The sequence below is a fragment of the Elaeis guineensis genome, chromosome 6 (assembly GCF_000442705.2).
Source record: "Elaeis guineensis isolate ETL-2024a chromosome 6, EG11, whole genome shotgun sequence".
NCBI classification, from domain to species: domain Eukaryota; kingdom Viridiplantae; phylum Streptophyta; class Magnoliopsida; order Arecales; family Arecaceae; genus Elaeis; species Elaeis guineensis.
In genome coordinates, this window is record NC_025998.2 from 17,207,217 (window position 1) to 17,222,281 (window position 15,065).

At 38.5% G+C, this 15,065-nt stretch overlaps 3 protein-coding genes across 4 annotated transcripts; all 3 read left to right on the forward strand.

The window, feature by feature from the left end:
• Nucleotides 1–135: 135 nt before the first annotated feature.
• LOC140858495 (oxygen-evolving enhancer protein 1, chloroplastic) lies at nt 136–1,762 on the forward strand. The gene is made up of 2 exons (XM_073259274.1): nt 136–493; nt 863–1,762. The coding sequence occupies exons 1-2, from the start codon at nt 248–250 to the stop codon at nt 1,619–1,621; spliced, it is 1,005 nt and encodes a 334-aa protein (XP_073115375.1). The 5' UTR covers nt 136–247; the 3' UTR covers nt 1,622–1,762.
• Nucleotides 1,763–5,854: 4,092 nt separating this feature from the next.
• On the forward strand, nt 5,855–11,470 carry LOC140858497 (sec-independent protein translocase protein TATC, chloroplastic-like). 2 transcript variants are annotated; one of them, XR_012142062.1, is made up of 5 exons: nt 5,855–6,251; nt 9,216–9,514; nt 9,963–10,253; nt 11,001–11,285; nt 11,361–11,470. XR_012142062.1 is itself a non-coding variant. In XM_073259276.1 (4 exons), the coding sequence occupies exons 1-4, from the start codon at nt 6,020–6,022 to the stop codon at nt 11,208–11,210; spliced, it is 1,032 nt and encodes a 343-aa protein (XP_073115377.1). In that variant the 5' UTR covers nt 5,855–6,019; the 3' UTR covers nt 11,211–11,470. The 2 variants fall into 2 exon arrangements, 1 of the variants encoding a protein (XP_073115377.1); XM_073259276.1 differs by having other exon boundaries at nt 11,001–11,470.
• Nucleotides 11,471–11,618: 148 nt separating this feature from the next.
• LOC140858496 (uncharacterized) lies at nt 11,619–14,574 on the forward strand. Its single transcript, XM_073259275.1, has one exon. The coding sequence runs from the start codon at nt 12,828–12,830 to the stop codon at nt 14,553–14,555; it is 1,728 nt and encodes a 575-aa protein (XP_073115376.1). The 5' UTR covers nt 11,619–12,827; the 3' UTR covers nt 14,556–14,574.
• The last annotated feature ends 491 nt before the right edge of the window (nt 14,575–15,065 follow it).

A 15,065-nucleotide genomic window follows, 5' to 3' on the forward strand; every position in this document is an offset into this window, starting at 1 on the left:
GAGTGGCCCACTTGGGCCACATCCTATAAGCACCACACACGAACAATGACAAGCATACTGGACTGCCACGTGTGAAGGTAGAGAACGGGCACCATAGCTCCAGGGCACCAATGAGAGAGAATCCCTTATCCGATCCTCTTATCCACCGCCCAAATAAGACGTCCCCTCCCCCACAAAAAGGGATTCGGATAGATTGCTCGGAGAAAGGGAGAGAGGGAGGGAGAGCGAAGCGAAGGAGAAGAGAAGGATGGCAGCGTCGCTCCAAGCCGCGGCTACGTTGATGCAACCGGCTAAGGTCGGCGCTACGGGCCGGACCCTCGCCGGGCAGCAACTGAGAACCTCTTCTCACCTCTCCAAGGCCTTCGGCTTCGAGCCGGCTGGAGCCCGGCTCACCTGCTCGCTCCAGTCGGATCTCCGAGACCTGGCTCATAAATGCGCCGACGCCACCAAGCTCGCCGGTTTCGCCCTCGCCACCTCGGCCCTCGTCGTTGCGGTAGAAACGCTATCGACACTTCGTTTTTACATACAATCCCTCCCCGAACTTTAGATGTTACAAATAAAATTTCCCACAAGTTAGAGCTAGACCCTTGGGAATTCTTCATAGGCCACTAATTAACAACCAAGAAGTATTCAATTCACCAAAAGATCTGCTCTCATGATGGTTATAGAAGTAGAAAGTAGAAACCTCTGTATATGCTTTCTTCTTGTAGCTCCTACTTAGGAGGATCAGAATTTTGAACCTTATTATTATTATTATTATTTGTTCTAGATATATACTTTATATCTATGTATAAAGATAAAGTTTCTTTCTCCTAGTTTTGTTTCATCTCCAATCGCTTGTCACGGTGGCCACATGAAACAGGGAGCGAACGCAGAGGGAGTGCCCAAGAGGCTGACGTACGATGAGATCCAGAGCAAGACATACATGGAAGTGAAGGGCACGGGCACCGCCAACCAGTGCCCGACCATCGAGGGCGGCGTCGACTCATTCGCCTTCAAGCCCGGCAAGTACCAGATGAAGAAGCTCTGCCTCGAGCCCACCTCCTTCACCGTCAAAGCCGAGGGCGTCAGCAAGAACGCCCCCCCTGAATTCCAGAAAACCAAGCTCATGACTCGCCTCACCTACACTCTCGACGAGATCGAGGGCCCCTTCGAGGTCTCTCCCAACGGCTCGGTCACCTTCGAGGAGAAGGATGGCATCGACTACGCCGCGGTCACCGTCCAGCTCCCGGGTGGCGAGAGAGTGCCATTCCTGTTTACCATCAAGCAGCTCGTGGCCTCGGGCAAGCCGGAGAGCTTCGGAGGGCAGTTCTTGGTGCCCAGCTACCGGGGCTCGTCGTTCCTCGACCCCAAGGGGAGGGGAGGTTCTACTGGTTATGACAATGCCGTGGCTTTGCCGGCCGGAGGGAGAGGAGATGAGGAGGAGCTCACCAAGGAGAACATAAAGAACACGTCGTCGTCGACCGGGTCGATCACGTTGAGCGTGACCAAGAGCAAGCCAGAGTCGGGGGAGGTGATCGGAGTGTTTGAGAGCGTTCAGCCTTCTGATACCGATTTGGGGGCTAAGACTCCCAAGGAAGTGAAGATCCAGGGTATCTGGTATGCCCAGCTTGAATCGTAGAACCCTTTCTGCTGTCATTAAAGTCGATTAATTGTATCCTTCTCGTGGGCTTTTTCGGCTTTTATTTTCTTCTGCTTTTTGTTGAAACTGGATATGTGTATTGTAATAATTTGTCTCATGGCTATAATCATGTTTCACTAACGGTGGTCATCTTCTATGTTCCTTGAAACCCAGTTGCCGCTTTCAACTGAAAAAGTAGTGATAAAATAGCTGCCAACATGGAGATGGATATGGAAATTCACAAGGAACTTCCTCCTCTCTTCTCTGAAATCCAATGCCATCTAGTTTGGAGGTCCTTTGTCTATTATCACATACTGGTAAAAATGGAAGACCAGAAAAAGAATAGCCCAGATCGAGGAGGGTACTTGCCATTGAAGGTTGGAACCCACCATTGCAGGGTTCCAATCAGATATAAAGAAAATGGATAAAGGCAACCTTGCCATGAGGTTCAAACCAGCTACAAAGGTAGGAGTGTAAATAGATTGAATTGGATTGGATTATACTTAAATCTAATTTCAATCCAAAATATTTTGAACTTGAAAATTTGGATCCAAAATCAAACCAAATATTCTATTGGTCCAATTCAATCCAGTCTAAAAAGTTTGAATTGGATTGGACTGGATTTGTGAACTTTTGCATACATTAAACTGTAATTTAGATCCTAATTCAAAATCAAGTTATATGAATTCGATTGGATTTAGGATCTCACGATTATTGAAGTTCGTAGAAACTTACGATTCTACGATCCGATCCTACGATTCAATCCTGATTTCTAAGGATCCTTCATCGATCCTAGGCAAGATCCTAATTCTGATAACATTATATATTAGTACTACTACTAGCAATTTCATGTTATACTACCTTTCTATGTCAAGAATATTATTAGTAGTATGTTTATTTACTATATAAAATAACCTAATTGAACTGTAATGATATATATTTGTTATGCATTATATATGTTCCTTTCTTCTACCCCTTCCCATGATAACTATTTGTGGCTACTAGCTTGACATCAAAGAGGAGTTCGATTCAATAGTTTTTGTTACTTTTATTATTAGTTTTTTATTTAATTATTATTATTTTGTTATTCTTAATTATTACTATATTGTTAAATTAAATGCATAATTATTTATTAAAAACTTTATAAATATTATTGTTATATTTTATACTATATTTAGTTTATAGTATATTTATTCTATTGTATATTTTTAAAAAAATTATTATATATTGATAAATGATACTTTTTCTATTTTCATATCATATTAATAAAATAAAATTATATATATTATCCTGAAAAGCATTAGCGCACGTGTAAACTAGGTGCTCTGGTAATGGATGATTACCATATGTATATTCAGATGCATGGTGGACATTGGTACTCCAGTGTATTTCTCTCTCTGATTCAAAATAAATATGTTTTCATACCTTTTCTTTAAAATGAAATGACGTGCTGTTTTTTCCATTCATTACCTTTGAGGATCAGTCGTGTTCCAAAAATCCAAATGCTGAGTCAATTGATATTTATAATAATTTTGAAATGAAAGAAAAAAAAGGTTTTTAATTTTAAAAATCCTTCTTCTTTTTCATTCAAGTATTTAATCTCACCAAAAAAAATATATTGTATATATTAAATTATATTATAAATATTATTATATAAGTATTATATTACAATATTAAATTATTATATATATACATATACATATGTTAAATTATATATATTATTATATTAGTACTATTTTGTAGTATTAATTTATTTTATATATATGTGTGTGTATGTAAAATCCAAAAGTCCAAACTAGAAGAATGGATTGGATTTGGTTTAGACCAATAGTTTGGACTTTAGATTAGATTTGAATTTTATAACATTAAATCTAAATCTAAGTTTAAAGTCTAAAATTTTTAAAAATTAACTACAAATCTAAAATCAAAGTCCAAAAATCCGATTCAATCCTCTAGTTCAGTTTGGATCGATTTGAATTTTAGATTTTCTTCAATCCACTTACACGGCAAATTTCTTAAGCCAGCAAGGTATTGTTCGTATGATCTTGAATGAGGCTCCTTGCTTCGGAGGGATAAGATCTAACAAAATAGTTCGAGTCCATTAATGTCTTGGGAGAGGATGGAGGGGGTTTTGTAGGGTTATTGGTAGGGATGGCAATTGGATCGGATCAGATCTGATCGATATGGGTTGGAACAAAAATTCAGATATGAATCCCATTGTTTATTAAACAGATCAAAAATTCAGATATGAACTCGACTATTTAATTTATTAAATAGATAATCCAATCCAACTCGTTTAATCTATTTATTAAACAGATCGAGTTAGATTAAATAGATTAAATAAGTTAGATTAAATGGATCAGAAACAGGTTAAGCAGATTTTAAATAGATTAAATAGATCTTAAATAGGTTAAATAAGTTAAATAAGTTATATGATTCAACCTGATCTGAATATTAAACCGGTTAAACGGATAAGATAACTGAAATCCAAATCTGATCCAAATATTAAGCAGGTTAAAAGGATCAATCTGTTTATAACCAAAATTTATTTAGCTTAAATCCAAACCTGTTTATGATAGATCGAACATAAGTCAGATTGATAGGTCGAGTCATATTTTCTCGGCCTTAGTTATTTGGCTACTATGATAAAGCACATCTTTAGCAATATTCTTCTTCTCCATAGTTGGCCATTGTACCTCAGAGATTGCCGGCTCCACATTGTTCACCACCTCAGTGGTTGAGGGATGGAGACCGGGCAAACTAGAAGTCACCATTCTTGGGGCTTGAAACTGATGAGAGTGATGGAGATTTAGGGAAATGGGGTTAAGGAGCCTAGTCTTTGCTGATCCAGTATGGCATAATGACCCATAGGTCCGGCTATCTCAAATTGAAAAAATTATTGGTGGGATTTGGTTCATAAAGGACCACTAACAATTTAATCCTTTTTTTCTTTTTTCTTTTTAAATTATATATATAATGACAACATATACTAACATGTATTTAATATTTTTTGTCTCCTTAACAACATGCCCTACTATGTATTTAATGCCTTTTTCCTCCTAACTAATAAATTATCCATGATTCACTATAAACCAAGTCCAACCAATAATTTTTCCTCAAATTAATAGCTACCTTCGATACGTACGTCATAATTAGATAACAAGCGAAGAAGAAAATAGGCCATGAATCCTATGCAAAAGGGGTCAGTCTTCAGTAAAAATTTTGCATAGTTCTTAAAAGTGTGACAAATAGTACAAAATTTGGCCTTTTAGCAAATCTATTTTCATCGCTAAATCTAATAGTGTGGAACTATCAGAGCTGAAACTTTATGCTGCATGATAGGATTAGGGCTATAAAGATTCGAGCTATTCTTGAACGTTATGAGATCGGCTCAACTATAGCTCGTTGGTATTGACTTAGTAAATGAGTCAGGCTTAGAAAATTCTAAAAGCTTCATTAATAGATGACTGTATCTAAATATGAGCTAATTTGCAAAATAAAAACTTGACTTGGTCGAATAAAAGCTAAAATCTAATCTTATTATGAGCCAAACCGAAAAAACTGAAGTTAAGATTGGCTTGATACTCAACTTTGTTAAGCTCAATTGCATCTCTAAACAAAGTGACCATTAATAGACCAATGTTCTATGCATCCATGGCAATGCTCGACCTAATAACAAGATGGAAATATTACATTATATTTCAAACTGAACTTGGACTATAATTTTAATATCTTTGTCAACCATTTGGATACGGTTGTGGCTAGGTGCAAGGTTTCAATAGTAGCATTATTCCATCGTACCAAGCCACCACCAAAATCATTATTGACTTATACCCAAAAAAAAATCATTAATGACTATTATTTATAATATGTTGTGTATTTTCAAATTATTTATCATTAAAATAAGAAAATTATAACAAAAATATAACGTCGTCATTTTTTAAATTGTTCACCAAACGTAACAGTATTTTTATATGATATTTTTGAGAGAAAAAAAGAATTTTGAAGATATTATTTATATCAAGAATATCATGTAAATAACAAATAATTGGACAATGGCCATACATACACTGTGTGTTTTTTTTTTTTTAACGAATATCATCTGTTAATCTTAATGCCACTATTGATCTATCTTTCTGCTACATAACATGAGCTCTCCAATGCTTATTTAAGGAATGCCGTTGTTTTGAACCAGGGTCTGGCTGGCGGCAGAGCCGTGCAAATTCCACTAATTACCGGGGTCAAGAAAACAAAGAAGAAGAGCGAGAGGAGAGGAATAAAGAGCCGTCACAATATCTAGCGGTTACGGCAGCCACTTCTGGCACACCTCTCGACCCGCTTCTAAACGAGAAGGAGGAGAAAAGTCCAGAGGAAGAGAGCGAGAGAAAGAGAAGAGAGATGGGAAGCACGGCTCTGCTCTCCCATCCACAAATTAGCAGCTGCTTCCGCCGCCTTGGTGCGGCCAAGCAGCACCGGTACGCTGCCCCGCGGATCAAAGTAACGCCTTTCCCGAGCTCTCCCCACAGGCATCGTCGGCTCCTCCGCTCCGCTCTCGAAGACGATGCCAGAGAGGGGCAGCAACAGCAGCAGCTATTGGCCGGTGTTGGGGCCACCGTCGAGGAAAGACCTGGTAGGGTTTTCTGCATTTTTTTCAACTATTCCTTCGAATTTTCTTAGAGATTCCAATTTTCAGATATTTGCTAACTTAAAAAGTATGGATTGTTATCATTTTCGCATATTCAATGTTTTCTAATTTTTAGAAGTTAGAGATTTTTGGGAAGTGTTTGGTTGGTAAATGAGAAACTTTGATGATAGAAATAAGAAAAAACATCAACTTTGAAGATCCTACTCAACATAGAATTTTCCAATTTCATGCTCTGATGGATTTTTATGAATTTTCACCACACAAGCAAGCGACAGTATCATGACTTGTTGTCTTAACAATCATGCAAAATCATACAAAATCACGACTTACCATGGCTTTCGATTTTTTTTTTTTTTTTAATTTTATGTTTGGCTCTAACTTAGTAGTTTTCCTGAAGCGAGGTCTGGTTTTTGTAGCTTTGTTGGTTTAAAGTTGTTCCTGTGTTAATGATTTGGTGATATTGTTGCAAGTTTGAAGCCTACTAGCGCAAAGAAGTAGAAAAGCGTACCATGATCTGATCTATTTCGGTAATTCCGACAGCTATTAGGTTTTTAATATTAGGAAGAAGGACGAAGAGGGGGTGAATGTGGGGTAAATTATATCCTGCTTTTGTGATTTTTACTTGAGTTTTGATGGTGCTAGTTGATTCAGTTGTCTTTGTTATATGGGTTTGTGATACGCTTATAAATGTAGAGTTCTATATAGAGAAAAAGGATATAACTATGTGGTTTCTATCTAATATTATAGATTTCATGTGATCTGTAAATATACTTTTTCTACTATGGAATGTGGGTGAACAGGATTGAGATTTTAGAGGGAATGTCTTAGAATTGTTGCACCACAGATCGGAAGATTGTTGCACAAGTGTTTGCCTGAAATCAGGTTTTATATTTTGGTTTTTAAAACATGTATCAAGAGTGGTTGATATGCGTCTGCACTTTCCTCTCTCAGTGAGATGGTTGAAAATTCTTTGATTGGTGAAGTTTGGTAGAAGGAAACTAATTGTGACACTATATCCAAAGAAATTAATATGTGAAATTATGCTGGGTAAAGTTTGAGTTTTAATGAGTCGTTATACTTAAAACCTTCCTTTTTATGCATGCAATTCTCTTTAATGGATGGTAGTGTTTAAGGTTTTGGACTGGAACCTCTTTTTGCATCTTCTTTTATCCCTGCTCTTCCAACTTTCTTCCTCTTATCTCTCCCCTCCCTACTTTTGTTCCTCCCTCTTTCCTTCTTCCCTGCCTAGCTTTTTTTCTTTTCTCCTCTACTCTCTCTTAAATCTCCTTTATCCTCTTTAGCATCTCTGTTTCTTTTCTCTTTTCTTTCCCCTTTTCATTATAGGAGTTGGTCATCATGAACATTCCTCATCACTTGCCAAGTTCAAGGCATAACTAATAAAGGTTCTTCTTTTCTATGGCAAGCATACCAAAAAAAAAAAAAAAATCCTCATCTAGTTGTCAGAATATTTGGAGCTATAGTAAAGGAACTTTAGAATATTAAAATGATAAAGATATTGTCAAGGTTCATGGAAGAAATGGATATTCAAATCAACCAAAGATGAGTGGCACTTACTTGAATAATGGATGCTCGAGGTAATTTGCTACACATGGGAAGCATTGGAATCTCTGCTTGAAATCACATGTAAAGTAGCACATAATACCTACCTAAAGTTAAGTCAATGGGCTATTGTAGCTTTTGTAGCCCTCCTATCTCCTAAAAAGCCAAGCTTCAGCTGACATCTTTTTGAATGCCCCCTAAATATTTTGAAATTAAACCTATCATGCTTACTCCTTGAAGAACTCAGGATAAATGGAGGAGTTATTACGGATGCATGTGTCATGTTTTTCATAGTTTTTAGAACTGTTGGTTAAGACTTCAAATGAAACTGAGACCTGGGACAAAGGAAGTTTAAACATGCAAGGTAGTGATCCAATGGACATCGGTTCATGAACTCAAAAATGTAAGTTCATTCCATGGAAGTAGGTATACTTTCACGGCCTTCATTTTTTATCTCTTTTGGAGTAAAGGATATTAGGAAAGTTGCTCGTAGTTAAGGCATTACATTTGCTTAGATCTGTTTTTAACCGATAAGATGCCCAAGAACAGCTGAGGCATACTGAAGTTTTCTTTTTGTATGAAATCTAACTTGAAGATGTTGCAAGAATTAACTCCTTAGATGCCTCAAGATGAGTTCCTTACCAGTGGCCAAGGAGAATGCTTGAGGTATTTATGAGTAAAAGAAGCTGGCATGGACAATGAAGGACATGTTAGACATGTGCCTCATGCCTTCTTTTATGCTGTTTATTGCAGGCAAGGATTAGAACCTTGATTCACCACTTTCATAGCATCCTTCTGCGTCTACATATAGTTCTGTATTGATACTGAGGATAACTGTTGGATTCCCAGTAATAAGGTGATCTCCAAAAATAACAATACCTTATCTTGTGGATGAAGGCTAGTGTATACAGTATGGAATTTCATGCAAATTTTTGAATTGCTATATGTCTGCATATGCATATAACTTATGTTCAATTACTTTATGTTGCCACTCCATGAAAATGAATGTCCGGTTTGGTCATGTTTATAACCACTCTCACTCATACATAACTATTCTTCATATAATTGTTTGAGATTTCAGAAGTTGCTCTGTCTTCTGCAGTTATTGTCAAATGTTCAATTGAGTCCTGTTACTTACTGGCACCTTTATAAAGCTATAATTGCGCTGATAATTTCCTATTTATTTATCTAATTTGTCTTGAAATAACAGATGTTCTTACCTAGTACTGGTCATAACTTTCTAAATCTTGCTAGGTTAGCTCGGAAGTACTGCAACCATGATCATTTATCTGAAGATGCAACATGGAATGGAAATACATAACTTTGCTAGAAATGCATAACTTTGCTATCCATGACCTAAATTCTATTGGTAACTTTTTGGTGTGGCAGAAAACTTCCGAGAAGACTCCCCAGAGAGCATCAAGCAAGATAATGGGCAAAGCACTCTCTATAATTTTATTTATCCTAGCAAAGAACTTCTTCCTGATGATAAAGAGATGAGCATTTTTGACCATTTAGAGGAGCTTCGCCAGAGAATATTTGTCTCTGTTTTGGCTGTAGGAGCTGCTATGTTAGGTTGCTTTGCTTTTTCAAAGGATTTAATATTGCTCCTTGAAGCACCTGTAAGTGCTCAAGGAGTTCGCTTTCTGCAACTATCTCCTGGGGAGTTTTTCTTTACAACTTTAAAGGTAAAATTTTGAGAAAATGGCTGTCTTTACTTATTATTGTCTTTATCAGATGCTATTCTATGTAATTACTGCTGAGGCATATTTTTTGTTTGTCTTGTAACTGCACCAGTTTTCTTGAAGCTGATACTCCTCGTCAGATGTATTTGTTTAATACAACTCAGTAAATCCAATTTATAGCACATTGGGTTCTTAAACCCCCCCTCCCCCTCCCTCCCTCTGTCTGGGTCTCAAACCGACTTCAGTGGGATTAGACAAGGTCCAAATATATATACATAGATATATATAAATATATACCTTCAGTCATGTATAATTAAAAACTAAATTGAATTTACCATGAAGGGCTTTTTTTCTTACTCATGGCACTTCTGATGGTTTAAATCTGTCAATATGCAGCAGTTTTAGGAAGTGATTCTGCTCATTATGATATAAGTGTTTTAATGCTAAGCAGGTATCTGGTTACTGTGGGCTTCTTCTGGGGAGTCCTGTCATTCTCTATGAGGTCATAGCATTTGTTCTTCCTGGTCTAACAAGAGACGAAAGAAGGTTCCTAGGGCCTATTGTCCTGGGCTCGTCAGTGCTCTTTTATGCTGGCATTGCTTTCTCCTATTCAATTCTAACTCCAGCAGCCTTAAATTTCTTTGTCAATTATGCGGAAGGGGCAGTGGAGTCAATATGGTCTATTGATCAATACTTTGAGTTTGTGCTTGTGCTTATGTTCAGCACAGGATTGTCATTTCAGGTACTGTTGAATATTCCCATTACATTTCTATTCAATTCTGATATGAGAGCATATTACTTTAGAAATCCCTGTCATGAAACCACATTATGCCTCGACAAGTCAGGTTTTCTCTTATGGACAGAGTAAGTAGAGATTACAAATAATACCTTCTAAGTTTTCTGCTGTCTTTGCTTTCTCTCTCTCTCTCTCTGGGCATGCACACATCTCATAGCATGCTCACGTAGTTCCAATGGAACTTGTCAATTTTTTTTCCAGCCCATCTCATTCTCTCATATACATGTTCATGCAGCACACACACAAAAAAAAAAAAAGAAAAGAAAAAAGAAAAAAAAAATACAATTTTGTTCTGCTACTTGTGATATATGTGTTCTGCAATTGTTATTTATTATTATTTTTTGTCAATTAGTACATTGGCCACCCTTCTGTCTTATCTTTCATGCCATGCATTTTTTTTCTGGCATCCAAATATCGTCATTGCTTCTGTTGAAGACCAAGAGTATCTTAACAGTTAATATATGATCTTCTCAGTAGGTATAAGGCTTGAGTGGTAGTCCAAAACTGTTGTTGTTTTATTGGATTGATCCTGGTCATGTCTATAGATTTTTTAGAGATGTTTGTTGGATAAGGGTCGTGGATTCTGGTTGCAGGACCGATAGTGTTCAAAGTCAAGGAAGCTGATACTAATTACTATTTTGTATCCAGGGCTTCCCGACTTATGACACAAGCTTTTTAATTGTTGATTTGCAGGTTCCGGTTATACAGCTCTTGTTGGGACAGGTTGGTTTGGTGTCTGGGGACCAAATGCTCTCCATCTGGAGATATGTTGTGGTTGGTGCTGTTGTCGCTGCCGCTGTGCTTACACCGTCAACTGATCCGCTGACCCAGATACTGTTGGCAGGGCCACTGTTAGGTCTCTACTTCGGTGGTGCATGGATGGTGAAGCTAATTGGTCGTTAACTGCTTTTGCCTAATGCATAATTTGCCTTCAAATGGATCCATGATAACCCATTAGGTATCACAAGCACACTAGAGGTAAGTGTTGTTTACATTTAGTATTCTATTTGTTTTTGTATCATGACCATACCCAACGTATATTTTTGTATATAGGTGGATGGGAGCCTTGGGTTTCTTCTGTTATTCTAGTTTGATTTGATATGTAATTACATATTTGTACACCAGCCAGCAGGAGTGGTTTATTAGTTGATCCAGTTAAAGTAGATGATGTTGCATTCTGATTCCTGAGTTGTGCCACTGATGTGCACCATCATGAAAAAAGAGATGATCACATGCCACATATGGATCCAAGAGCCAAATTAATGATTTTACTCACGTGCGTAGAAGGATGATATGGTGCGAATCAGATTTGGCAGGAATTTGAAAAAAATTATTGCTTGAAAAAAGAGCCGAGTTTAGAAGCTTGTTATGTTCTTCCTAATTCACCATGATCTCCAGCCACCATCATTTCCATAATAGCAAGACGCAATCAAGGTTGTTTTGTTCTTCCTAATTCACCATGATCTCTAGCCACCATCATTTCCATAGTAGCAGGATGCAGCCAAAGTTATTTTGTTCTTCCTAATTCACCATGATCTCCAGCCACCATCATTTTCATAGTAGCAAGATACGGCCACTATTATTTTCTTTGTAGCAAGATATAGCCATCATCATTTCTATGATGGTCAAATTCTGTTATTTCCTTTCATTTACTGAATGTCTTATGTTCCCTCTCTTATCTATATAAAGGAAGGCGATCTATGTATTCAATTCAGATTTCAATGAATGAAAATGAGTGTTGCTGATTTCTCTTATCTAACTCCTGTGTGTTAGTGGCGAGTTATAAACCCTAGAACTTATCACTCACATTCTTCTTTTCTTGAGTGTGGCGTTCTACCCCTTTGTGATCTAATTGTGACGATTTTTTTATCAATCAGATTTCAAAGGTTTCTTTTTTTTTCTCTCTTTTCTTATGCTCCAATCTTTATTCTTACCTACACAAGATAGTTATTTAGGTCTGGGCACATCAGTTTGGTATCAGAGCCTGAGGGAGTGCTTGACATTCAAATCATGTTTGGAGGAGACGAGGCCCCTGTCATTCCTAGAGGCATGAGTCTGGAACAAGCTCAGATTATGGGGCTCCAGCGGCGTCAAGAAGAGATGATGGAGCAACTCAATCGCCTAACACAAGCATTTGAGTGGTTGGCAACACTTCCCCCACCACCACAGCGGCATGGCCATCCAGCACCACGACGAGTTGATCGCAATGATGAAGAGGAGTATGACGAACCCGGAGATGATGATAGTGTGGAGGAACACTCATGGCAAAGGCGGCAGCAAAGGAGTTTGGGAGACAATATTAAGATGAGGATCCCATCCTTTAAAGGAACCAGCTCATCCGAAGAATATCTGGAATGGGTGCAACGTGTGGAGAAGGTCTTTGAATGTCAAGATTATTCTGAGGTAAAAAAATGTAAACTTGCTGCCCTTGAATTCACTGATTATGCTAATCTTTGGTGAGAGAATGTGAAAGCTCAGCGTAGGAGGGATGGAGAAGAGGAGATCCGAAACTGGAGGCTTATGAAGCAGATCATGGAGAAGCGATTTGTCCCTCAATATTATAAGCAGGAGCTGTACATCAAGTTACAAAGCTTGAGACAAGGGGGGATGTGTGTTGAGGATTATGTCAAAGAATTTGAGATGCTGAGGATGAGATGCGATTTGCGAGAACCTCAAGAACAGACCATTGCAAGGTTCTTAGGAGGCTTGAATAAGGAGATTGCTGATACGGTGGAGTTACAATCTTATGTGTTCCTTGACGATGTGATCAAACTTGCTGTTAAGGTGGAGAGACAGCGCAAGCGTGGTGCAAGTAAGTCAAGTAAGACTACCAACTCATCTTCCTTATCACCATGGTCCGTCCCTAAGACGGTGCCAAAACAAGTAGAAAAAGGTGATTCTAGCAAGCGAGTCACAGCTACGGCCAAAGAAAAAGAGATGAAAAATTCACAACCTCCCAGACGAAGTCGAGATATCAAGTATTTCAAGTGTCTTGGTTACGGTCATATAGCCTCTGAATGTCCAAACAAGAGGGTGATGTTCATTCGAGAGTCACAAGAAGAAATTGAAAGTGAAGATGAGGCTATTTTGGAAGAGGTAAAAGAAGATTATGTGGAGTTTGCAGATGAAGGAGAGCTGTTGGTTATTCGTCGCAACCTGAACCTACAAGCCAAAGTGGATGATGAGCAGCGCGAAAATATCTTCCATACCAGGTGCACCATCCATGATAAGGTATGTAGTGTTATCATTGATGGAGGTAGCTGTACCAATGTGGCTTCTACTATTTTGGTAGAAAAACTTAATTTGGTGACTATGAAGCATCCCCGTCCCTATAGATTGCAATGGCTTACTGACGATGGTGATGTGAAGGTTACAAAGCAGGTTGTAGTATCTTTCTCTATTGGCAAGTCCTACAAAGATGAGGTTTTTTGTGATGTGGTTCCTATGAAAGCCAGTCATCTTCTTTTGGGAAGGCCTTGGCAGTACGATCGGAGGGCTATTCATGACGGCTTCAAAAACACCTATTCATTTGCCAAGAATGGGAAGAACATAGTGTTGGCACCACTTAGCCCGCAACAGGTCCATAAGGATCAGCTTGTGATTGAAAAGGGCAAGAAAGAGAATCTATTTGCCAACAAGGGGGAAGTGAAGCGAGTTTTGACTAACCATGAACTTATTTTTGTTCTTGTAGCTAAGCAGGTTCCAAGTGAAGAAGTCTCCCTTCCACCGCAAATGAAGGAGATCTTGGAGGAATTTATAGATGTGTTCCCGGAAGAATTACCAAAAGGATTGCCACCAATCAGAGGGATCGAGCATCAGATTGATCTCATTCCAGGGTTTGCCCTACCAAATAGACCAGCCTATAGATGCAATCCCGAGGAGGCCAAGGAGTTGCAGCGGCAAGTTGCGGATCTTTTGGAGAAGGGTTATGTGAGGGAGTCTATGAGCCCATGTTCAGTACTAGCTCTGTTGGTACCAAAGAAGGATGGATCTATGCGGATGTGCGTGGATAGTAGGGCGATAAACAAGATCACAATAAAATATCGCTATCCAATCCCGCGACTGGATGATATGCTTGATGAGTTGCATGGAGCTAAGGTCTTCTCAAAAATAGACCTTAGGAGCGGATACCATCAGATTCGCATGAAGGAAGGTGATGAATGGAAAACCGCATTCAAGACCAAGTTCGATTGTATGAGTGGACGGTCATGCCATTTGGCTTGTCCAACGCACCTAGCACATTCATGAGATTGATGAATCATGTGCTGCGTAAGTTTATTGGTGATTTTGTGGTTGTATATTTTGATGATATTCTAATTTTTAGCAGAAATCAGGAAGAGCATATGGAGCACCTCAGGAGTGTTTTTGAGGTTATGCGACAAGAGAAGCTATATGGCAACCTCAAAAAGTGTCATTTTTGTCAGGATCGTATAGTCTTTCTTGGCTATGTTGTGTCACAACATGGAGTGGAAGTTGATGAGGAAAAGGTGAAAGCGATCAAGGAGTGGCCTGTTCCTACTAATGTATCTGAAGTGAGGAGTTTTCATGGTCTAGCATCCTTTTATCGGAGGTTCGTGAGGAACTTCAGCACTATTCTTGCTCCTATCACTGAATGCATCAAGAAAGGAGGAGAATTCAAATGGACTGAAGCAGCCCAAAGGAGCTTCGAGTTGATCAAGGAGAAGTTGAGTTCAGCACCCATTCTAGCTCTACCCGACTTTTTCAAGACTTTTGAGGTAGAATGTGATGCCTTCGGTG

Bases quoted from the DNA above. Each gene is read 5' to 3' on its own strand.
- LOC140858497 (XM_073259276.1), top strand. From the start codon at position 6,020: ATGGGAAGCACGGCTCTGCTCTCCCATCCACAAATTAGCAGCTGCTTC. The intron at 6,252-9,215 runs GTAGGGTTTTCT...TTGGTGTGGCAG, and splicing joins CACCGTCGAGGAAAGACCTG to AAAACTTCCGAGAAGACTCC. The intron at 10,254-11,000 runs GTACTGTTGAAT...GTTGATTTGCAG, and splicing joins GCACAGGATTGTCATTTCAG to GTTCCGGTTATACAGCTCTT.
- LOC140858496 (XM_073259275.1), top strand. From the start codon at position 12,828: ATGAAGCAGATCATGGAGAAGCGATTTGTCCCTCAATATTATAAGCAG.
- LOC140858495 (XM_073259274.1), top strand. From the start codon at position 248: ATGGCAGCGTCGCTCCAAGCCGCGGCTACGTTGATGCAACCGGCTAAG. The intron at 494-862 runs GTAGAAACGCTA...CACATGAAACAG, and splicing joins CCTCGGCCCTCGTCGTTGCG to GGAGCGAACGCAGAGGGAGT.